The sequence below is a fragment of the Mustela nivalis genome, assembly GCF_964662115.1.
Source record: "Mustela nivalis genome assembly, chromosome: 1".
Lineage (NCBI taxonomy): Eukaryota > Metazoa > Chordata > Mammalia > Carnivora > Mustelidae > Mustela > Mustela nivalis.
In genome coordinates, this window is record NC_139020.1 from 149,280,213 (window position 1) to 149,303,964 (window position 23,752).

The 23,752-nt window shown below is 40.9% G+C and overlaps 1 protein-coding gene across 4 annotated transcripts in view; it reads right to left on the minus strand.

Annotated features, from left to right (window-relative positions):
- The window catches only part of SNRK (SNF related kinase), a 58,239-nt gene extending 48,192 nt beyond the window's left edge, over positions 1-10,047 (minus strand). The window contains exons 1-2 of one of the 4 annotated variants that reach the window (XM_082725919.1): positions 9,574-10,047; positions 6,376-6,425 (exon numbers count right to left, since the gene is read on the minus strand). In XM_082725919.1, coding sequence (XP_082582045.1) covers positions 6,376-6,425; positions 9,574-10,032 — 509 coding nt within the window. In that variant the 5' untranslated portion in view covers positions 10,033-10,047. Of the gene's footprint in view, positions 1-6,375; positions 6,426-9,442 lie in introns of all 4 variants that reach the window. The other 3 variants (XM_082725917.1, XM_082725916.1, XM_082725918.1) reach the window with 3 other exon arrangements.
- Positions 10,048-23,752: the final 13,705 nt, after the last annotated feature.

A 23,752-nucleotide genomic window follows, 5' to 3' on the forward strand; every position in this document is an offset into this window, starting at 1 on the left:
AAGCAGGCTCCCCGCTAAGCAGGTAGCCCAATTTGATTCGGGGCTTGATCCCAGGACTCTGGGATCATGATTAGAGCCGAAGGGGGACACCCAACCAACCGAACCACCGAGGTGCCCCAAAGGTTAAATTATTTATTATGAGAAATGTCCAAAGAGGTAAAATTGTACCTCCAAATGTCAATTTTAATGGACTGGGGGCAACTGAGGTGACCAGGAATGGCAGGCTGAAAGGACTGCTCTGCTCTCCAGGAAGCGACTGGGTCACCAGTGCAGACTGATCTCATGAAACGTCAGTTTATGTAATCTTTATTTTCTCTAAGTGAAACAAGCAATGGTCGGGGATATATCACAGAATTTTAATGTATCCAGGAGTCAGGCAATTTATTAACTGATGTAGAGTAGTACTAATTATTTGTAAAGCAAAAGGGGTTAACATCCAAGACACAAAACCCAGGCCAGCAGTTCGAATTCCTAAACAGAATCTGCCTCCTGTTAAAATGATGAAAAATGCTAAGTGCTAAGTGTGTCACCATTTCTGGTGACAGCCCTGATACAAAGTGCTCGCATAACAAACAAATAATGACTGAAGCAAAAGCTGGTATGTAGAAGTTACTCCAAAATAAATAAGGCTAACCCACAATTACTCCTTTTTGCCAGGAAGACAATATAAGTTGGAAGCTTGGAGAATTCAAAAACTTAATAATCTAAATCTTCCAAACTTTTATTAAAGCTATCAAGACTCATTTTCACTTTCTGTCATCTTTTTCTTTCCCTGCTGATATTGTGATGAAGATGGTCGTTAAAAAATGGTTAAAAAAGAATACTGGAGGGGCGCCTGGGTGGCTCAAGTCTCTGCCCTCCGGGGGGTCCTGGGATCAGGCCCGCATTGGGCTCTCTGCTCAGCAGGGAGCCTGCTTCCCTTCCTTTCTCTCTGCCTGCCTCCTGGCCTACTTGTGATCTCTCTCTGTGAACAAAAATACTGGTACCTAACATTACACTGACTTTGACTTCAAAGACTAAACCATTTAAGATTCTCTTACACTGTTAGGACTGTAAATTATTTCACATGCCTCACACCTCATTCAAGGATTAACTGGAAATGTGTATATCTCTAAATGCAAAACGTGAAACTAGAAAACTTGCAGAAGAAAAAGATGCACATATGTTGTGGTCTTAAGCTAGGTAAAGATTTCTTGGACACAACAGTAAATTCATGATCCATAAGAAAAAGAGACTGCAAATTATTTTATTTCTGAAAATCTGATTTCTGAAATCTCTGAAAAGCAATGTGGCAATACATATATCAAGAACCTTAAAATGATTACTATCCTTGATTTAATAATCTCATACTAGATTACGTCTTTTTTTTTTTTACTACTAGATTATGTCTTAAAGAAATAAAGATTATAGTCAACGATGTTCAATGATATTTATACATTAAAAAAATCAGAAATAATCTAAAGATCTGCATAAGAAAACAATTAAATCATAGTGCACCTAACATTAACACTATGCAGTCCTATTTTGAGGCTATTTAATCTCAAGGGGGAATTCTCACAATAAAATGTTAAGTTAAAAAAATTCATACACCAAATTTCATGGCATGATCTCAATTTTTTTTAAAAAAGCATATAATTTGTCTACATATATATTTTTAAAATACCAAAATATTAAGATTATACAATTTTTTTCTCTTTATGCTTTTCTGTTCTTTTCAAATTTTTGGCAATGAATGTGTGCTGCTTTTATAATCTAAAAAAGATAGTTTATTAAAATTTTGACTTTTTTGTATATGATTTTCAATTTACTTTTCCACTGAGATCTATGAAAAGACTAACGTCCCTAAAAATATATTGTCTAAAACCTACTTATTTCATCTTAATTAACAAGACATATTCAAGGAAATATTTTGCTTTCCGTGAGGGACACGGTATGCAATTCTTTCAGACTGAGGAAGCAACAGGAACAGTCTATTTTCATTAGCAAATATTTGAGCCCTAATTGTGTAAAAAGCAACTGATTTATAACCTTACAATTAAGTTATCTACATATAAATAAATAACTATACAGGTCAACCTGGGTGATGTATGCCAAAGGAAGAGTAGAGGACACAAAGAAGGCAGGATCCCCAAGGGCAGGGCAGCCCATAGACCAGAGCTTACCCTTCAAGAGGGAGCAGTGGAATGCCATTCCTAAAAGTGGGAAAAACCAAGGCAGCAGAGCACACAGTTGGCTGGCTGGCCAACCTCCTCGGAAAGAAGAACATCAGCGTGGGTGAAGTTATGACTTGGGGTAGACATGAAATAAGTTAGTAAGGTTAAGGAGGCTGATCCTGAAAAATACCTACTGGCTTACCACCTAGGCAACTATGATGGTCTCTTACTTTCTCAAAACTAATGAATGGAAAACGTGTCATACTCATTTCCCCACTTATCTATCTTTGAATTATATTTAAGTTTAATTAAAGTGTCTTTAAAGAGATAAAAATGCACAGAACCAGCTTCTAATCACATGGCTGATAAGAGGTCTAAACAGAAGAAGAAAACTCTTTGGGTAGTAACATGAGAACAACATAGAAATAACGGCATTAGAGAAGTTAAACCAATTTTAAAAGTTCACTATCCACTTTAATGTTCCATAAAACACCAATTTTTGTTCTTAGATTAGAAAGCTCTCATTATACCCATACTACCTTCCTAAAACCCCACTACAAACCAAAATACATGTATATAGAAATGCATTCAGTCCCATTAAAAAAAAAAACCACAATTGACTTTGTCTCACTTCAAATTTCAAAAATGTCTTTCATACCACAACAGTTCATTTTAGAATTCCAGTTTTATTTTAATGCAGGTCTCAAAAAGGGGAAACAATGTAATAACTGGGAATCTATGTTGGTACTGAACTCTGTATTTGTTTCATCACTTATTTCACACAACCAGCAATATAATGAAAATATCATACCCATTTCACAGAAAAGAAAGCAGGGCCAAAGAGGATAAGGACTTCCTTTGCCCCAGTCCTATACCCAGCTAAGCACTGCCTGGGTTGGACTCCAGGTCCTCTCCCCAACCCGAGTCCTGGACCCTCCACTTTTTCCTGCAACAATACAATGCCTCCCATTTACCTAGGCCTTTCTAGCTCCCAGGGAAACAACAGCACTAAAATAAATCAATTTGGACATTTCTTGTGTTCTTCCAGTTCTGATATACTATGCTAGCTACCTAGCCCAGCAACCAATTAAATGGAGGAAATTCCCTAGCACCACTTAATAAACATTATTAACAAACAATTCCATTAAAGGTTTTGAAATTGCTTTTCAAGAAAGGAAGTAACAGGCAAATAACTATTCAAAAAACAGAAATTTACTGATCATGTAAAAATGGAATGGCACCTTAAAAATAACTTCACCTTAGAATTTACATACAATTTTGTGATGACAAGAAAGCTACATCCAACACCAAGCAAATAATTCAGATAAATTTAGGAAGGTTCCATTTTCTGCTTAAAAATTGTATCCTTTCCCACAATGCAATTTTAATATACTCTGCAAATTACATTTTCTCCATTTGTTTCTGAAAAAGCATTTTCCTTCTCAAGAGGATTAGAAAATACACATAAAATAGGAGCGTAAAGAACAAAATCAAGCTCTGAAATTGAGAATGTATGAATATTCTCATTCTAAATTTCTTCAGTAGTCCTCAAAATATTTTATGCCAATTAAAAAAAAAAAAAACCTGTTTCACCTATAGAAAATAAGCTAAAACAGAAAGCTAACCCTTACTTTTAAATTCAATTGCTCTGCTTTTGTCCACTGCTAAACAAAAGGCTATAGAGTATTATGACTATTGTATAAAGAGATCCAGAGATACATATGTTCTAGCTTCACACTCTTGCCACAAATATATTTGTTAGTATCCTGTTGTAAGGCTGAAATGAACTTTATTATATCATAAGCATAAAACTTACATTATCTAAAATGTAACTTCTCTAATAAAGAAAAACCAACATGGATGAATGTTTATTAAATTTGGACATTTTCCCCAGCTATACAATATAAAGACATCCCCAGCTATGCAATATAAAGACAACATAATAGCCTAAGAGGTGCGTACACAGAGAGGGAGGGAACATCAGAGAGGAGAGAGCATCCTAAGATTCAGCATTTCAAACTACCACAAGGTCAAACTTTCTTATTAAAAAGAGGTGCACTTTACAATGATCAAAATTCATTTATTCAGCAACATGAGCAGCAGCATCATAGTGCAGTAGAAAGAGTACCCCAGAACCTGGAGCCCAGCAAGTTCCTCAACTTCTACAAACAGGCACATCTTAATCTATAAAACAAAGATAATCACCACCTTAGACAGTTATTATTAGGAAGACTAAGTGGGATAATATATATTAGCAAAATGCAAGGAGGCTCAAAGTCATCCACCATTTTCCCCCCAACTTTTCAGAACTGGCTTTCCTCCCAGGAGAGTCTGATATTTGAGAGGGGTTATATACTTAATTTCCCACCTTATTTTGATATCTCCTACAGGCCCATCAAGCTGCCCCTAAATACCTCTACTAGACATATTAGGAAGATCCCTGCCACAAGGTCTGTAAAATCTCTTACAGAGACAGATATAACAGAAGAGGTGTTCTTTCCTCAAAATCTACCTTGGGAAGTTCACAGGAGGCATCTCAGAGAAATGTATTTCCTTGTTTGAGCTAAGAATTGTAATTGGCAACAATGGGGAAGAGGCTTTTCAGAAAAGACACCTTACAGAGCTCAGTGTGCCTGGGACAATAATACATACATAGCATAGGAAATGAGATCAGACAGGTAGGCAGGGGCCAGATACCCAAAGGGCCCAGTATTCCAAGCAAATCAGCTTCGATTCCTTGGATCTGGCAAGCCCTTACCAGAGGGCTTCAGGGCCCAGCTGAAAGGTCACCCTCTCAAGTGTGTCCTTCCCCTTCCCACACCCCTGCATACCAGCTCCCATGCACTCTCACAGCACCATTTCCTTCCCATCAGGGCCATTATCACAACTGCAGTTATATAATTACATGAGTAATAATCTGTGTCCCCACTCAACTAAATGATAACTTCAGTCTGTGTAAGCCCTATGTCCATTTTATTCCATTCTGTATCCCAAAGCCTGCTGAGTACAGCATCTACCCAAAATATACAGATACATATTATTAAATGAACAAATGAAAGCCGGCACTAAGAAGGGGGCACCTGGGTGACTCAGTCAGTTAAGCTTCTGCCTTCAGGTCAGGTCATGATCCCAACATCCTGGGATGGCTCCCTGCTCAGTGGGGAGTCTGCCTCTCCCTCTTCATCTGCCTTCCCCCTCCCCCAACTCATGCGTGTGTGCTCTCTCTCAAATAAATAAAATCTTTAAAGAAGAGGAAAAAGCAGCAGCAGCCACCACTGCTGCCAAAGGAGAATTCTGAGCAGAGGAATGGCAATCAGAGATGACAGTTACACAAACCACTCCAGTACCAAAGTGAAGACCAGTCTGGCAGGCCAAGACTAGAGCTGGGGGACAGGTAAAGAGACAACTGAAAATACCTCCAAGTAAATGATCACTTAATGACCTAAAAATGAAAGCAGCCAGTACGTGGGCAGTGATGAGGATTAATCAAGGAGACACGTTTGGAAAGTAGAATCTCAGAACTCAATGCACGGGGGCAAAGCAAAGAAGGAAATCCAGAATGATTCTAATGGAGAGTGGTAGCAAATGGTGCCATTCACTCAGACCAGAAATATACAGGACAGGAACAAACATTTCCTGGGCATCTACTACATGCCAGGATCAAGTGAAAGATTTGCTTCTAGTTCCAAAATTCTATGATTGAAAAACAATTCAAATTTAGCCCAGCTATATTAAAATGGGGTATGTCTATTAATAGGCTGATAAAACCAATAAAATAAGTTAATAAAATAAGTTTAGATTTTTGAAGTTTTTTCATCGAGACACCACATAAGGCATATGCTCATCTGGGGATGTTGAAATCAAAGAAGTGGGCTCTACCTTCAAGGAGCCAACAGTCTTTTAAGTTTGAGAAAAATAACTGCACATTGACCAATGAGCAACTGAGGCCCAGTGGGGCTAGGATCTGACCATTATATGACCAGTACCCTACACATCTGGAGCACAGATTTCATAATCTACATTTCCAGGCCAATATGTAGTTGAGGGGGTATGTATGTAGGTACACCCAATCCTGCTTCGAGTCTGGCTTAAAACATCACAGCACATGGTCTGTGAATGCCTCTGAAGTAACTGCTGAACAGCTACAGAACAGCACTTTGGAGGGTATAATACAACAGGGAAGGGGAGAGAAAGAAGCCTGATTTGTTATGGAAGAGCCTACCTGAGCAGAAGCCAAATGCTGGAGGTGCCAAGGCAGAATCTCAGGAGGCTCTGGAAGCAGCAGAGAAATAAAAATTCAGGGAAGGTACAGCAGGAATCCTCTTTAGACAGGCTCCTCCCCTACAACCAGCAAGGAATGATTTCTCATGGGATATAAGGCCTCAACCCAAAGCAGACTTCTAGAAAAACAGATGAGGAAACCATCCACCAGTGTGAATAATGTAGCTCTAGATCATCCACAGCTTCTCATGAGGCTATTAAGTCTGACAGCTTTTACACCAGCTCTCAGCAAACAAAAACAGAATATTGAAAAACTTCCCTCCCATCCCCCCAAGCTCCTGCCCCATTCCTTTTCCTTCCTTTTCATATTCTTTAAAAAAAAAAAAAAGAAAGAAAGAAAGAAAGAACTGCTGTACTCTCTTTACCTCCTCAATTCCCTTCCATCCACTTGGATCTAAGTTCCTTCTCCATCACGTAGCTCTGTCTTCTCATCCTCCCTGCGCCCTCTGAGAACTTTCCCTTTTTCTCTGCCTGGGAACTCTACCTGTACTTTAAGATGTGTTCAATGTCATCTCCTCTGTGAAGCATTCCCAAATCAGATTGTTCCTTGCCCCCATCTTTGTGCTTCCGCAGGGTTTTGCCTATGCTTCGCCACAGCATTTGCTGGATTCTACTGTTAATGTTTACTTCAGTGTCCCTCAAAGAGCCTATAAGCTCTTTGAGGCAGTCACTGGTTTTTATTCATTTTTCTATTGCTACCCTTGAACCCAGAGCCCCAAAAATAGACACACAAAGGCGCCATGAATAAATGATCACAGGTTAAGTTTATTTTCAAAACTGCTAGAATCTACTCAAGTAACTTTTCTACTGAAGTTGCTCTAAGAATTTACCTGCACACTCATATAACTAGAAGTACCTAAATTATGAGTAATAGTTTTATTATAAAAGCATTTGGCTAAAAATTCCATCCTCTGGCTGTTAAGAAAACCGCACACGCAGTTAAAACACATCTTTAGAGTTCCTCATCTACGTTTTTAATTCCTAAAATTCTGGCCATGTGAAAAGTTTACTTGTGCCCTTTCCTTCCTGGGCAGTGTACTAAGTGAGCTCTTAGATTCAGACAAGCTGCTACAGAGAAGACATCATGCCTTATTTATATCAGTGCTTAGAACCAGGATTGCTCAATTATCTCCAAGAATAAATAACTTTTTTCCCATTTAGTTTCACTTTCTATATGACAGAAACACCCATAGTAAGGTTTAGATGAACAGTATTTCCTGTGACCAGTAAAAATATCATGAAAGCCCTTCAACTTTAATAAGGACATATAAAAGCCTGCATTTGAGGATTACGGGATTAAATTTGAACACAAAGTCCCAATTTATATTTCCGTTCTAGAAAAACAGAAATTAGGATAACTTCTGGGTTCTTGCATGCTTTAAATTAACTGATCTTACTGCAACGATGCTGAAAATTTTACTTTAAATAGTAAAATATTAATAGGGTGAGGGCCATTTCTATGCATAAAATAAAACAACAAAAACTGAGAATGCCTACTTAAAAAGCAGAAAGGTTTTTCGAAGTTCCCTGCCTGGAAAACCCTGAAGATGTAAGAGAAGTTAGCAGCAGGCACTTAATTTTTCAGCTACTACACTGCTTTAATATGTGGCCTTGGGAATGTCATGTAATTTCTCTCATTTCTTGTTCTGTAAAATGGGCATGCCATGTTTTCCTAAGAGGGACAATAAGCTAGTTGGATAAAAAGAATCAGCACTTTTTTTTTTTAAAGGAAACTTGTCTAATTAGTATGCTTAAATCACCACTTGTACAGTACATTCCTCCTCAGGAATCCAATTCCAAAAGAAATATTTAAGCAGACGCTGAAGACAGATTTCCTTAAGGGAATGATTTTATAAATTTGGAAAGCAATGTAACAAGATTATAAATTAACAAACTGATTACATAAACCTTGACAGCCCCTGGCTTTAAAAGTACACTGATATACATTCTGATAAATTAGGCTGATTTGAGACAGTGTCCCAACCCCATACGAGGAACCCCAACTGAGGCATCTGATGCTTGACAGATATTTGGTGAAAATTCAGCAGGATACTCAACATTTGCAGTCCCATGTAAGCCATGCTTCACCTTAAAAACCGATAAAATGTGAAACTCCTTAAATCAGCTTTACCACCCGCATCTAAGACTGAGAATGCACTCAATTTTTAAAAAGAGAAAAAAGTAACCTGACAGAGTGAAAGGTCCTATATCCTCAGACCTCTACAGATTTAAGAACCCTACGGTTAAATTCTCCCCAATTACTAAGCTTGAACCCAAGAAGCTACCGGATCGGATCCGATCTGATTGAACTATTAGGAATAGCACAGCTCCAGGATCCTCCCCCCGCCCCACTCCCCAGGATAAGACTGTCACTTTTCTAGATCCCAAGTCCAAGTGAAAGGCAGGAAGGTTTTGCAAAATGGTCCAGAAAGCAATCAACAGGCGATGACGACGGAAAAGAACGGAGGTTGCCCGATCGGGGTGCGGGGGGGGGGGGGGCTAGGGGGCGGGGGGAAATTCCAGCTCTCCCTCGGGAATGGCACTGCTCCTCCTCCCCTACTCCGATGCCCTTTCTCTACAGACAACAATATCCCCATTCCATTGTAAGGCTGCAGTTTTACCAAGGAACCCCCCCTTGCTGCGGCCAAATCTCCAGATTCGTTTGAAAAAGGAAACACATTCCGAGAACACACACCCCAAGAGAGAACCTGGGCGCGGGGAGCGTGGCCCGACCTCGGGGGCCCCGCGGCGCCGCACTCGGCCCGCTCGGGGCGGGGCGCGGGGATGCGGGCACCTCCCGAGGTGCCGCAATCTGGCCGCGGCCGCAAGGGCAGGGCCTCCGGGAGCCCGCGGCCGGCCGCCGCAGTGCCGGCTCCCGTCGGGCCAGCCGCCGCCCGGCTGCCAGGCCGCGCCACCGCCGCGCCGGCTCCGGCCGCCGCAGCCCGGGCTCCCCGTCCTCCCGGGCCCGCGCTGCGGCCGGCGCGGGGAGCGCAGAGCGCGCAACTTACTTTCCGCCTGCGGCGAGCTCCCCGGCCCGGACTCCCAGCCCGGCAACGGCGCAGGCTACCAGGCGGCGGAGGCCGGCCCGCACCGAGGTTCACGGTCGCTACGCCCAGCCGCGCTCCGCACTCGCTCCTACCTCAGCCGGCAGGCAGGCGTCCGTCCGCAGCGGCCGCGGCGCCGACGACTCCCTCCCGGCCGCCGAATCCCCGCACCCAGCGCTAATCATAATACCGAGCGGGCGGTCGGCCGCGGGGAGGGGGGGTGGGGCCGGGCTGCGCCTGCGCGGGACGCGCGTCACTGTGACGCAACGCAGGGGCGGGGCCGCGGGGAGGGCGGGGCCGACAGCACCTGCGGGCTGTGGACCGCGGGCGGCTGGAGGGCATCCTGACGGCGTCTCACCCCAGCGAATTTGGCTGTGGCGGGCGGTAGGAAGTAGGCGAGGCGCACGAGGAGAGGGGACGGTGAAAGAAGCACCGGGGATATGGGACAATGGCTTAAAAAAGTAGCGCGAGCTGTCGCGGGAAATCGGAGGGAGGGACTGCGTGCGCACCTGACTGCGTCCTGGAGCTCGGGCTAAGGGCAGCAAGCACTTCATTCACCCTTTTAAAGGTTCACCACATTTCCCGCCCAAGTTTAAGCACGGGGAGGGGAAAAATTAAATATACATTCATATGTGTATATATATATATATATATATATATATATATATATTCATATGCATATGTTCTTTTTTTTTTTACAATTTTATTACCTGAGAACCCAGTTTGAAGGAATTTTATTGATTTAGTTGCTATTTAAATAAAAAGAAAAAAGCCCACCATCTGAATGCGGCGCTGGCTTTAAAGGTCTACTATGGGAGACACACTAGCGCGGCCCCATCAGTTAGCTGCCTCCACTGGATACCGCCTGGAAAGGCAAAAGGTCGTGGAGAATATTAAAGCATGTGAAGTCCGGGATTCAAAACAGCAGACATTAACCGTGGTTAACTGGATGGTTCAGCGGCATGGCCACCAAGCCAGGTGTCTCGGGAGGGGAGCTTAGCCAAACCAGAGAGGGGTGCTGGAGGCGACAGTAGGGGGGTGGGGGCGCGGGCTCGGGGGGGCCTTCTGACTCCCACCCTTGAAAGCGTGTCTTGCAAAATGGCTAATCAGCTCTCTGAGTTGCCTGAAAGGGACAGCCAACAAGCCAGGTGCCAGGTTTCTCCAACCCGCTTTCCCCTTTCTGTTTCTGCTTTCTTTCCACCCTTCCAGTAAAAAACACCTAGTGAAAAAGGACACAAGAAAAGATAAATATACAGGGACGCCTGGGTGGCTCAGTTGGTTGGATGACTGCCTTTGGCTCAGGTCATGATCCTGGAGTCCCAGCTCCATGGGGAGTCTGCTTCTCTCTCTGACCTTCTCCTTGTTCATGCTCTCTCTGTCTTTCTCTCAAGTAAATAAATAAAATCTTAAAAAAAAAAAAAGATAAATATACAAATAAAAGCTGCTTAGATGCTCCAAATTTGATTAGATTGACTGGGTGCAGAAGAGAAATCTAGATGGCTTTAGCAAATGTCTTTGTTGACCTGCAAATGTCAGGGGTTTGTTTTGTTTTGTTTTGTTTTCCGCAGATTCTCTCCATAGCATCAATTTTGCATGTCTGAAGAAGATTGAAAAATAAGAGTCGATTGTGGGAGGTGCAAACTCTCAGGGTGATAACATAAGGTTTTCTGTTAAAGGGGGACTCCCAGTTACCCTAATGCTCTAGTATGGAGTGATGAATCATTGGCTGGGGAAAGCCTTGGGCTCTAGGACTCTCCCCCTTAAGGATGAGTCAAAACCCAACTTTGATTTAGGAAGATCATAAAAGAAAAATCTCACTTCGACGCTGACGTTCTAACTCTAGCCATATGTTAAGCAATAGCTCCTTTGTGGAATTCAGTCCTTTATTACTGAAAAGTTGGAAGACCATGCACTTTTCCCCTCAGGGAGATAGCACTATTTAAGGAACCCTGTAAAGGGGAAAAAAATGCTACTCTAATGGTCTCCCATGGGAATTCCAGTAGTTGATAGCCTCTGCCACCAGGCTTATAGCCCCTGAGATGTAACAGTAACCACAAAACAATGGCCATAATAGGTAAGCCCTTGCAAAACAGTTTTTATATTGTTGCCATGTGACTCATTTTTTGACTAAAATCTATAAGGTAACAAGGACATAAGAATAGCAAAACAATAAACGAAAAGCAACAGAATAACAAATTGATTCAAATAAAGTCAGGGATACAGTCAGTACTGGCCACATGGTAAATCATTTATTCATTCCCCTTGTTTCTTGGGAAACGGGAGTGCTGCTGGCAAGAACATGACCCATTTTCAGTTCTACACCATAAATGTGGTAACATGATCTGATTATGCTTAGGCAATATTTAAGAATATTCAAGTGCAAATTAATATGTTATTACTTAACTTTGAATTCAAGCAAATATGTTTATTGTTAATGAAGAAAACCCTCCTCCAATCTTCCCAGGGGCTTCCTCCAACACAGACTGCTTTTTTAATGTTAGGTCTTTTTATGGACCCGTAAGAAGCTTTAATTAGATATACAGCACTCTACAAAACGACAAGATGGAGCATGCAGGTTTGTATTACAGTCTCTGTGATTCAGATCTCAAACATAATGCCACCAATTTAAGGAAGAAGTTGTTTATTGGAAGGCAACCAGGGAGATGCTACAAATTAGATCAAGATGTGAAAAGCAAGCACATTCTTGAAAGAATTGCAATTTTCATCTCCCCCACCCCCCAACACACACAAAGCATCATATGATCTTCTCCAGATATTGTTAGTTTTCATAATTCATAAAAAAAATTTTAAAATAAACCTATTTAAAATAATACATATTAAGTACTCATCTGCAGTTCAATTTTGAATTGTGACATGGTATTTAAAGATTTTCTTTTACATATTTAATTAGTCATTTTTATACACTGATACTCGCGCATTTCTAAATCCTGGCTTCATCCCAGTAGGATCAAAATAATACTCTATTGGAATGGCCCACAGAGTTCCTCAAAGACTTTCTTACCACCCCGTTGGTATCAGCATGTTTCAGTCTTGTATCTCAGATGTCAGTTAAGACCAACCTCTGTGTGTGTGTGTGTAATATATTTTTGATAGTTGTAAACAAAGATTGAAAATGCCAGCCCTTAACCCCATTTTTTTGCAACCCGTGAGCTAGGAGACACGGCAGTCATTGCCTGACATTGAATCCTACCCCTATCACTAAGGCTGTATGTCTTTGGGCAGGTTGCTTAACTGTTTTCTCTTCTGAAACACTGGGATGGCAGTGATAATGATACCTTTCTTCTAAAGTTGGTAGAAAGCCACTGGTAAACTTGGTGTAAAGCAATGGTTCTCAAAATGTTCTCCCTCGACCAGCAGCATCAGCTTATTCCAGGGACCAAATCAAAATGCAAATTCTCAGGCTCCACTCCGGGTGTACTAAATTAAAAATTGTGATTTTGATGCAAGTTAGAGTTTGAAAACCACTATTGATGGGATTAAATGAGTTTATTTGAAGTATTAAAACAGTGTCTGGTACCCAGTAAGTGGTATGCTAATGAATATGTTTGAGTACATATGAGTACAGTATGATGTTGCCAAGATTTACAAAGTTTAATTTAGACCAAAAGAAGCATGCCCATGTTCTCCAACAATAAATTCCTTCCTAATCTCATGCCCAAAAACTTTTTTAACATGGCCTGCCAAACCCTTCATGATGTGGCCCCCACCTTCCTTTCCTGCTCTTTCCATTCTCCATGTGCGCCACATCTCCAGCCTCCCCAGTTCTCAAAGAGAACTGCTTTTTCACATCTCCAAGACTTTGCCAATTCTGTTCCCTCTGCCTGGAAATGTCACCTGCCCCTTTTCCCTACTTCCCACACTTGCAATCTCCTGAGTTCCTACTCATGCTTCAAACCTAACTGTAGCGTCCAACCTCCTCTGTGGTGCTTCAGCCCACACCCAGTCAGCACCAAGGACTCTCAACCCATACCTCCCTGCACAACCCACTTAGAGCATTTATCTTTAGCTTGTTGTAATTGTTTACTTTCCCCTTTTTTGCCTTTGGATCTTCAACTCCTAGAAAACAAGGATTTTATTTCACTTAAATTTCTATTCATGCCACTTGGCCCTGACATTTCAAGAGGGCGGCCCAAGGACTTACATCACACACTTGGGGTATTTTTTTTTTTTTCACAAAGATCTTTTTAAGAATTTGAATTACTTGTGAGCACTTTAAAATTGGGAGATTTAATTTTTATTTTAACCACTTTACTGAGGTCTAATTTGTGTATTGTAAAGTTCACCCAGAATACATGGTAATTCATTGATTTTTAATCAATTTATAAAGTTGTGCAGCCATCACCTTAATCCATTTTAAAAATATTTTCATTTCTCCCAAAAAGTTTTCTCATGTGCATATATAGTCAAACACACTCTAATTTCAAGTCCTTAGCAACCAATAATTTGTTTTCTATGTCCATAGGTTTGCCTTTCTAGAAATGTTATATAAATAGAATTATATAATGCGTAGTCTGTAGTGTCTGACTTCTTTCACTTGGCTTAAGATTTATCCATGTTGGGGGTGCCTGGGTGGCTCAGTGGGTTAAGCCTCTGCCTTCGGCTCAGGTCATGATCTCAGGGTCCTGGGATCGAGCCCCACATGGGGCTTTCTGCTCAGCGGGGAGCCTGCTTCCTCCTCTCTCTGCCTGCCTCTCTGCCTACTTATGATCTCTGTCTGTCAAATAAATAAATAAAATCTTAAAAAAAAAAAAAAGATTTATCCATGTTGTAGGTCATGTAGTTTTATTAGATCTTTCCTTTGTATTGCTGAATAGTACTCCATTATATGGATAAATTACATTTTATTTCCACATTTTTGCTATTGTGGATCATGATGCCATAAATAATTATATAAGTTCTAAATGGGGACATGTTTTCATTTTTCTTGGGAATATTGCTGGGTTTAATTATTGGGTCATGTCATAACATTTTAAGGAAGTGATAAATTTTTTTTCTAAAGTGAGTTACTATTTTGTATTCCCATCATCAGAATATGAGGGCTCTAGTTTCCCCACATCCTTGGCAACACTTGGCATTATTTGACTTTAAGGTTATCACTATTTGACTAAAAGTGTAAAGGTATCTCACTATGATTTTAATGTGCATTTCTCTGATGACCAACAATGTTGATCATCTTTTCATGTACTTTCTAGTCATTCATATATCTTCTTTAGTGATAGATCTATTCATGTCTTTTGCCCATTTTTAGTTGGATTATTTGTCTTAATAAGTTTTAAGAATTTTTTATATATTTCCAATACAAACCCTTAATTAGATATATGACTTGCAAATATTTTCTTCCAGGCTGTGGTTTATCTTCTCATATTTTTAATGATATCTTTAGATGTGCCAAAGTTTAAATTTTGATGAATTCCAATTGATCAAATTTTTCTTTTATGAATCATGTTTTGGATGTCATATCTAAGAAATTTTTGCCTGAGCCAAAGAAAATGATTTTTCTCCTGTGTTTTTTTCCCAAGTTTATAGTTTTCAATTTGACAATTTAGTCTGTAATCCAATTTGAATTGTTATGCTGATGTAAAGTAAGTGTCTACATACTTTGTCAATTAATTCATTTCTTGCATATGGGTAGTCAGTTGCCCCTAAACCATTTGTCAAAAATTATCATTTCCCAATCAAATTGCCTTGTCACCTTCATTGAAAATCTATTTACCACAAATTTAAGGATTTTCTGGACCTCCTATTCATTTCTTTTGATCTATATGTCTATCCTTACACCACTGTGACATGGTCTTTAACTACTGTTTTTTTATAGTAACTTTTGACAATGTACAGAAAAAGTACTCCAACTATGTTCTTTTTCAAAATTGTTTTGCTATTCTAGGTATGTTGCAATGCCATGTAAACTTTAAGATCAGCTTGTCAATTTTCAAAAAACAGTGTTTTTGGAGGATGGGATTTATTGGAGTTGTGTTGTATGTATAGATAAATTTGGGGGGAATTGCCATCTTAACAATAATGTTTTAGCAGTTCATGAACATGATATATCACCCCATTTATTTAGATCTTTTAAAATTTCTGTCAGCAATGCTTTTTAGTTTTTAGGTATTACACATTTTTGTTACCCTTATTTCTAAGTATTTTGCTTTTTACTGCTACTGTGAATTGCATTATTTTCTTTATTTCTAGGTTATTCATTATCAGAAAATAGAAATACTGATTTTTATATCCTTCAGCATTCTCATTCATTAGTTCCAATTGGTGTTTTCAGATTCACTAGTATTTTCCAGATACAGGATAATATCATCTGCAAGTAAAGACAGTTTTCTTTTCTTTACTTTTTAAGATTTTATTTATTTATTTGTGGGGGGACACAAACAGGGGGAGCAACAGGAAGAAGGAGAAGCAAGCTCCCCACTGAGCAGGGAGCCCAATGCAGGACTTGATTCCAGGACCTTCACATCAAGATCTGAGCCAAAGGCAGATACTTAACCAACGGAGCCACCCAGGTATCCCATGACAGTTTTATTTCTTCTTTTCCAGTCTAAATGCCTTTAATTTCTTTTTCTTATCTTCTTGGCAGCCTATAACTTATCGTATGTTATTCAATAGAAGTGATTAATTCTTAGGGTTGCCTGGCTCCATCAGTAAAGCATGTGACTCTTGATCTCAGGTTTGTAAGTCTGAGCCCCACATTGGGTATAGAGATTACATAAAAATACAAAATCTTTTTTAAAAAAATTGATGAAAGTAGATAGTCTTGCTTTGTTCTCAAAAACACATTTAGTCTCCCACTATTAAGTATGATATTTGCTATAAGTTTTTCTTAGGTGCTTTTTAATCTGTTTGAATAAATTCCATTATATTCAGAGTTTTTTGAGAGCTTCATCATGAATGAGTTTTGGATTTTGTCAAATGCTTTCTCTGCATGCATTGACATGACTATGTAGGTTTTGTGTACTACATTAATATGACATTGCATTAAGTAATTTTCAGATGCCAAATCAACCTTGCATCCCCAAGATAAATTCCACTTAGGTCATTGTTACATGCTGCTGGATTTGATTTCCTTATATATGTTCATGTGGTATAATGTGAGGACTTCAGCCTCAATGAGCTTGGAAATGAATTCTTTTCCAAAACCTCTAGTTAAGAACCCGTACAGCTAATACCTTGATTTGAGCCCTGTTGAGTCTGCCTGTACTTCTGTCCTACAAGAACTGTGAGTTAACAAATAGGTTGATGGGGCTGTTAAGTTTGTGATAATCTGTTACATAGCAACAGAAAACTAATATACCAAGTTTGTCTGATTTTACTCTGCAATGGCTAGAAGTCCAGCCTCATGGCAGAGTTAATTTTAAAAAGTAAAATCAAGATTTCTGGGCCTCTTGAAAATGGGAAGATATGACAACTTGAGATTTTAGTTTTTCATATGTCAAACTAGCTGTTAAACAATGGCTCTCCCCCAACTCTTTTTTTTTTTTTAAAGATTTTATTTATTTATTTATTTATTTGACGGAGAGAGATCACAAGTAGGCAGAGAGGCAGAGAGAGAGAGGAGGAGGAAACAGGCTTCCTGCTAAGCAGAGAGCCCGATGCGGGACTCGATCCCAGGACCCTGAGATCATGACCTGAGCCGAAGGCAGCGGCTTAACCCACTGAGCCACCCAGGCGCCCCTCCCCCAACTCTTTATTAGCCAGGGCCTAGGTCCTCCTTCATCTGCTCTGGTCCGTCAGCCCAGGCCTACATCTCTAATTATAGGCCTGGCCCTGGGACATCTGAATCTGTAACACCTGATCAGCTCATGCCCAACTTATTGAGCCCAAGTGCTCAATCAGGATTCGTTGAATAAGTGAACCAAACCACAGAACATGGTGACACGGGGGAATTTTATATAACAGTGCATGAATGGACATTTGAGATGACTGAGGCTGACGGCGGTATACACTTCGGTGCACTCAGGGAGGAGTTCTGAGACTCTCTGCCTGAAGAAGATTCCCTGGAAGTCCCATGGATTTTCACATGCATCTCATTGGCCCTAAGTGTATCATATGACCAGCCTTAGTTCTAAAGGAGGCTGGGAAATGTGGTTTTCAGCTCCTCAGCTGCCACGTTCACCCCCACAAGGAGACCAGATTCTGATAGAAAGGAGAAGGGAGAAGATAGATACTGGGTTAATGACCAGCAGTTTCAATACCCAGATCATGAAAAAGAATAAAACCAGCACCCCAGAGACCTTCTTGTTCCCCTTCCTTACCCATGCTTACCCCCAAGGGTAACCACTTGTGACTTCTTATAGTCTTTCCTCTTCTAATGGAATCATATAGAGTGTGTTCTATTGTGTCTGGCTTCTTTTGCTTGCAGCATGAATATTAAAAGAAAAGTAAAATTAGTATCAGAACAACTCAGGTTCTCTAATATGAGACATTCGCCTCAAGGAAATCAAGATTGTCAGTGATGGAATTACCCACTTCCGTTCCTTGAGTTGGTTCTCATTTGCCTTTCAGCCATGGACAGTCCAGAAAAATGACCAGTAGGAATAGTAACAGTGTTCTTTCTCATGGAAGATAGTAAAAAGATTTTTAAATTACCTCTAAATGTACAGACATGGAATGGACAGCCCTGGTACTGGTGGGAATAGGGTCCTAGGGCCCCTGCCAGGCCCGGCCTTGGCTTTCAGTTGCTGGATTGTAAGGAGGTCATAGGCAAGGTGGTGGATTCCTCAGAGAGGAGCCAGGATGGCCAAGCCAACAGGACAGTGAGGCTCCAGGCAGTGGCTGCCTATCGGTCAGTGCAGAATAAGCTCAGTGCTCCAGTGTCAGGGGAGTGCTGGCTGCAGGTTAGCCCTTCTCTTGGCCAGAACAGAGCAAAGGTTGAGTGGCTTCTGTGAATCTGTAGCCTCAAGAGTATTCTGGCGTCACGTGGATCACTACAGCTCAGATGAGGTGTCTCTCTTGATGAAGGCGAGACTGCTCTGTCCCCGGGCAGACAGGAGACGGGAACTTGGCTGCGCAGATCCTGCCCCTGGAGTTGGCATCTGATAACTGAACAGAGTTGAGCTGAGCCATCAGGGCACGGATGTCAAAACAGCTGATACTCATTTCCTTAGAGCAGTCCTACAAATGAAGCTTTATTCATTTCCAGCTCATAATTCTTTTCAACTGTCCCTCCCAGCTTCAAGATGAAGGAATATTAGACATTATGTAAAAAATTTAAAATAGGCACATCTGAGTAGCTCAGTCAGTTAAGCATCCGACTTTTGATTTTGGCTTAGGTCATGATCTCATGGATCCTGAGATCACCTCCCTCCCCTCAGGATGGGCTCCCTGCTCAGCACAGAGTCCACTTGAAGAGTCTTTCTTTTTGCCCCTTTCCACTTCACACACACACACACAGACTCACACACACACACACACACACACACACACACATGTGCGCACACGCATGCACGTGCTCTCTCAAATAAAATATTCTAATTTTAAAAAATAATAAAAAATTTAAAATAGAGTATAAAATGTTGATTCAGGACTCAAGACTAGTACTAGAACTAGTAGCCCAGAACTAGTAGCCCTATATTCACTTCCAGACCCCACTCCCTTGCCTGCTTGGACTATGGAACCCAGCAAAACAAAGCTCTCACTTTCCTGGTCTCCCTTACAAGTAGGGGTGTCCATTTAATCCCTTCCGGCCAATAAGATCTGGGTAGAATTCAGCTGAGTTGGGAGGGGGGTGGTTTGCGGAAAGCTTTTGCTTTTCTGATACAAAGAGACAGCTGCAGCTGGCTCTGGCCTTCCCATTTCTTCCTGCCCCAATTGGGCATGATGCCTGGAATAGGAGCTGCCATTTTGCAACCAGGAAGGAGAGGCCAAGAGAATCACAGCAGTGTTGGCTCTGGACCTCATGAGCTGCTGAACAAATGCTAACAGCTGCCTGCTCCAGACTTTGTGTTCTGTGAAAAAATTGAAAATTCTATTTTTTCATTATGCTTACTTATTAGCTGAAAGCCTTCCTGACTGATACAGCTAGTATAAACTATTACTTGTCATGGATAGGCAAAAAAAAAAAAAAAAAAAAAAAAAGATAGTGGGGATGGGAGTATAAAGATTTCCCAAGTCTAGTGAATTCATCAAAAAGAAGCTGTAGAGAGGCGCCTGGGTGGCTCAGTCAGTTAGGCCTTTGCCTTCAGTTCAGGTCATGATCCCGAGGTCCTGGGATGGAGCCCTGTGTCAAACTCTGCTCAGTGAGGAATCTGCTTTTCTCTCTCCCTCTGCCTCTCCCCTGCTCATGCATGCACACTCATACTCTCTCTCAAATAAAATCTATTTAAAAATCGGTAAATAATCTGTATACACTTGTTATCAAGTTATCAAGTCCTGTTAGAGTCAGTTCAAGATGACCCAGAGGTGACTTGAGAAGACTTCACTGTCCAAGGAGGAGACAGTTTGAGCATTGGAAAACAATGCCTCCAGTTGATTAAGTTGAGTTTAGGGTGGGTAAAGGGAGACAACCAAGCATTTCTCCTGCCTTTCTAGTATGAACTGTATCTCAGAGCAACCAAAGAGATGAGGAGTTCTTTGTAGAAGAACTCCAGCTAATAAAGACAGGAGTAATGCTAGAGTTGGAAAACTACAACACTGGAACACCTAATGAAATAAAGAATTCAGGCAAACACCATCAATAACTATTACATGAAAGGTTGACAGGGAACCTTTGGATGGACCATGTTGTAACGCCAAAACCCACTGATGAGTTTTTCCATTTCTTAAAGTAGGACAGTCATACACCATGCACCTCATGATATAATACATCAGAAAACACAAGGCATCTGTGAAGTTTACTAGCCAAAAAAATATTTTAATAAGAATTTAATCCAGCTTACAATAAATACAAGAACAAGTTGAATGACACTAGGAGGAAGCAATCAGCCAAATCCAGAATGCAGGATATCATACAGGACAATGACTCATTTCTCCCCTTCCTCAAGTAAATGGTATAAAAACAGGGAGGGGAGAATATTTTGCAGAGTGAAAGAAACTTAAGAGTTCTTTCAATTAAACATGATGTGTAGATCTTTTTTTTTTTTAAGATTTTATTTATTTGAGAGAGAGACAGTAAGAGAGAGCATGAGAGGGGAGAAGGTCAGAGGGAGAAGCAGACTCTCTGTGGAGCTGGGAGCCTGATGAGGGACTCAATCCCAGGATTCTGGGATCATGACCTGAGCAGAAGGCAGTTGCTTAACCAACTGAGCCACCCAGGCACCCACTGTGTAGATCTTATTTGGATCCTGATTTGAATGAAACAGCTATAAAAATATTATTGGAGCTATTTAGGAAAATTTGCTATGTTCTGGGTATTGCACTGCATGAAAATGGTACTGTGGTTATGTTTTTTAAAGTTATTCTGTGATAGAGATATGTACTGTAATATTTGGGGATGAAATGAAATGATGCCTAGAATTTGTTTTTAATTATTTGAGCAAAGCCAAATAAAAATTGTGTTGTGTATGATGGGGGATGTTATAGAGAAGACAAATCAGGGGTTCATTGTATTTTGTCCTTCACTTTTATGTATGGTTGAACATTTTGTATGAATTTTTAAAAAATATTACTATTCTAATTGGGTTTTCCTGCATTGTAGACGCTAAAAGCAACAAAAACAAGAAAGCAAGTTAAAAAAGAACAATCCTGTCAAAGTCCCTAAATTCTGTTTCCTTCTTTCATGGTGTTATTTTCATAAAAGCTAAATAAATGCTATAATCACAAAGCTAGGATACAAAACAGTGTCATGTGACTGTACTTGAAAGCATGGGATGTTAGGGGCACTTTAGAGACACTAATCCTGCCAAGCACACTTTCCATGTTCTTGTCCACGTGTGGAACACCGACATTGGTTCTGTACTCTGTTCATGCATGTTGCCAAGAGTACCTTGCTCTTTCTATTGACTTGCAATGACTTGTCCATCCTCTTCCACCAGGCTGTGAGCCATCCCCTCCATAACTCTCAATCAAGGACCAAAACATCAGTGACATGTACACCATTTCCAATGCTCCCTCAACCCCCAAGCCCTCACAACAAATTCATGGTGTCACCACCATGACATTCTTGCCTCTTCCTAGAAGACATTACTCCAATTTGTTTTAAGCAGGGGGGATTGTAAGTAATTATATTACACAGACAACAGAGTATTGTTTTTAAAACTAGCAATGATAATACATGAGATCCTGAGCACTAGTAACTCTAGTTACTTAGAGCTAGTAACTCTTCCTTTCTTTCTCCTCTAGCCTCTAATTTGCTAAGTCAAAAAAAGAAAATCAGGAAATATTCTCAGTGTTTCTTGAATTTTGGTCCCAAAGTCATGGGCACTGTGGTATACATGGTGATCTACTCCTAACTGAAAAATAAACTTGGTTTTCTTTGAGTTTTGATGACCACTCTGAGCCAGCCTTTGGTGAGAGGTTGGTCATACTCAGGTAGTGCATTCAGCCAACCTTTAGGAAAGACCTATCCTTTTTCTGATAACCCCAAAGTTACAAATCACAGTGATGGAAAGGCAAACTGAGCATCTATTTCCTATCCACATTGTTGACTTCTGTGTCTCTCGGGTCTTAGCTGCAACGTCATAGCGTCTTATTTACCCCCTCCCCAATGTGGATTTGGTGGTCTCCTTTGTGTTCCCATAACACATCATGGGCCATGTGACATGGCTCTTCCAACACTTCCAACACTTCTACCTTCAAACAACAAAAACAAGAAATCAAGTTAAAAAAAGAACAATCCTGTCAAAGTCCCTAAGTTCTGTTTAAGGTTCAAGATGACAAGCGCCTCCAAGATGGAGACTGAAAGTGTTCACCATTATATCCCCAGTGCTTTGCACATGGTAGCTACTCAATGAACGCTTGTTTAAAATATACAAGTAATCAAATGAGTGGCTTTCAAGATTCAAAAGTTCAGAAGTAAGACTCTAAATTTCAGTCATCCTACTTCTTAAGATGTTGAAAACCCTTTGTTCTCAAAGAATAATTTTTTTTAAGATTTTTTTATTTATTTATCAGAGAGAGAGATGGGGAGAGAGCAAGCACAGGCAGACAGAATGGCAGGCAGAGGCAGAGGGAGAAGCAGGCTCCCCGCTGAGCAAGGAGCCCCATGTGGGACTCGATCCCAGGATGCTGGGATCATGACCTGAGCCGAAGGCAGCTGCTTAACCAACTGAGCCACCCAGGCGTCCCTCAAAGAATAATTTTGAAAGAGAAGGAACCATCTAGTTCTCAGAAAACAATTGAAAGGTTAAAGAGGAGAAGTTGGATGAGTTAGGCAGGTGCCCACCACCCACCCTCTCTTTCTCTTCTCAGTCTCTCTCTCTCTCTCTCTCTCTCAAGCCACTCCTGGAATGGCCAGCCTGAGGTTTTGCTTGTCCTTATCCAGCCATCTCTTCTGCTCTGTGGAGTGGAGGTGGATTGGGCACGTGGGTAGTGGTTAAAGGAACAAAACAGCTGGCAAGAGCTGAACCCTCCTTTAACAACACTTAATACACTCCTTTACAATGCTTGGGGGCTTGACTCACCGGACATGACTAAACTCTGGTCCCCAGTCAGCACTCGGGTCCTCCCAACAGGGGCCCTTTGCCTGAACCTGATGCTAATTAGTAGATCTCAGTCTGCACTCTGGATGGCTGTGGTTTATTTATGATAATCCCAAAACTTCTTAAATAGTAAACTTGTGGTTTAGTGGAGTATTCATTTGAGCTCAGAGCCAAGGGAAAGGCCAGAAATTGAGAGTGAAGACAGAATGGTTTCTTTTACAGTCTGTGAGCTAAATCTAACTCACCAAATGGAATCAACTGAAATGGCCTGATTCAGATTTCAGATGCTAATCATGGTTATGAACTGGGGTGGGGTGAATCACTAGTCTAAAGCAGCTGAGGTTCAACGAACATGAAATGTAGTGTCCACAAACTCAGGACTGGATTGTTCAAATCATTAATATTCACAAAGGTATCTTGGCATAGATGTACCCATCATTAATTCTGGTAGGAAAATACCAGTTGTATTACCATTGTAATCATACATTCAATGTCTACAATGGCTGCCCCAGCTGAAAGGCCATTTAGCAAAGGAAGAAGGCTAGGGACTCTTGGGCCTAGGGCCATGTTCAGGGCTCAAAGCCAGTTACCCCATCATCCTGAGCATCAGGAATATGAAAACTCTAAGCCATGCATTTGATCTTGATGAGGCTACTGTTGGTTACCGTTAAGG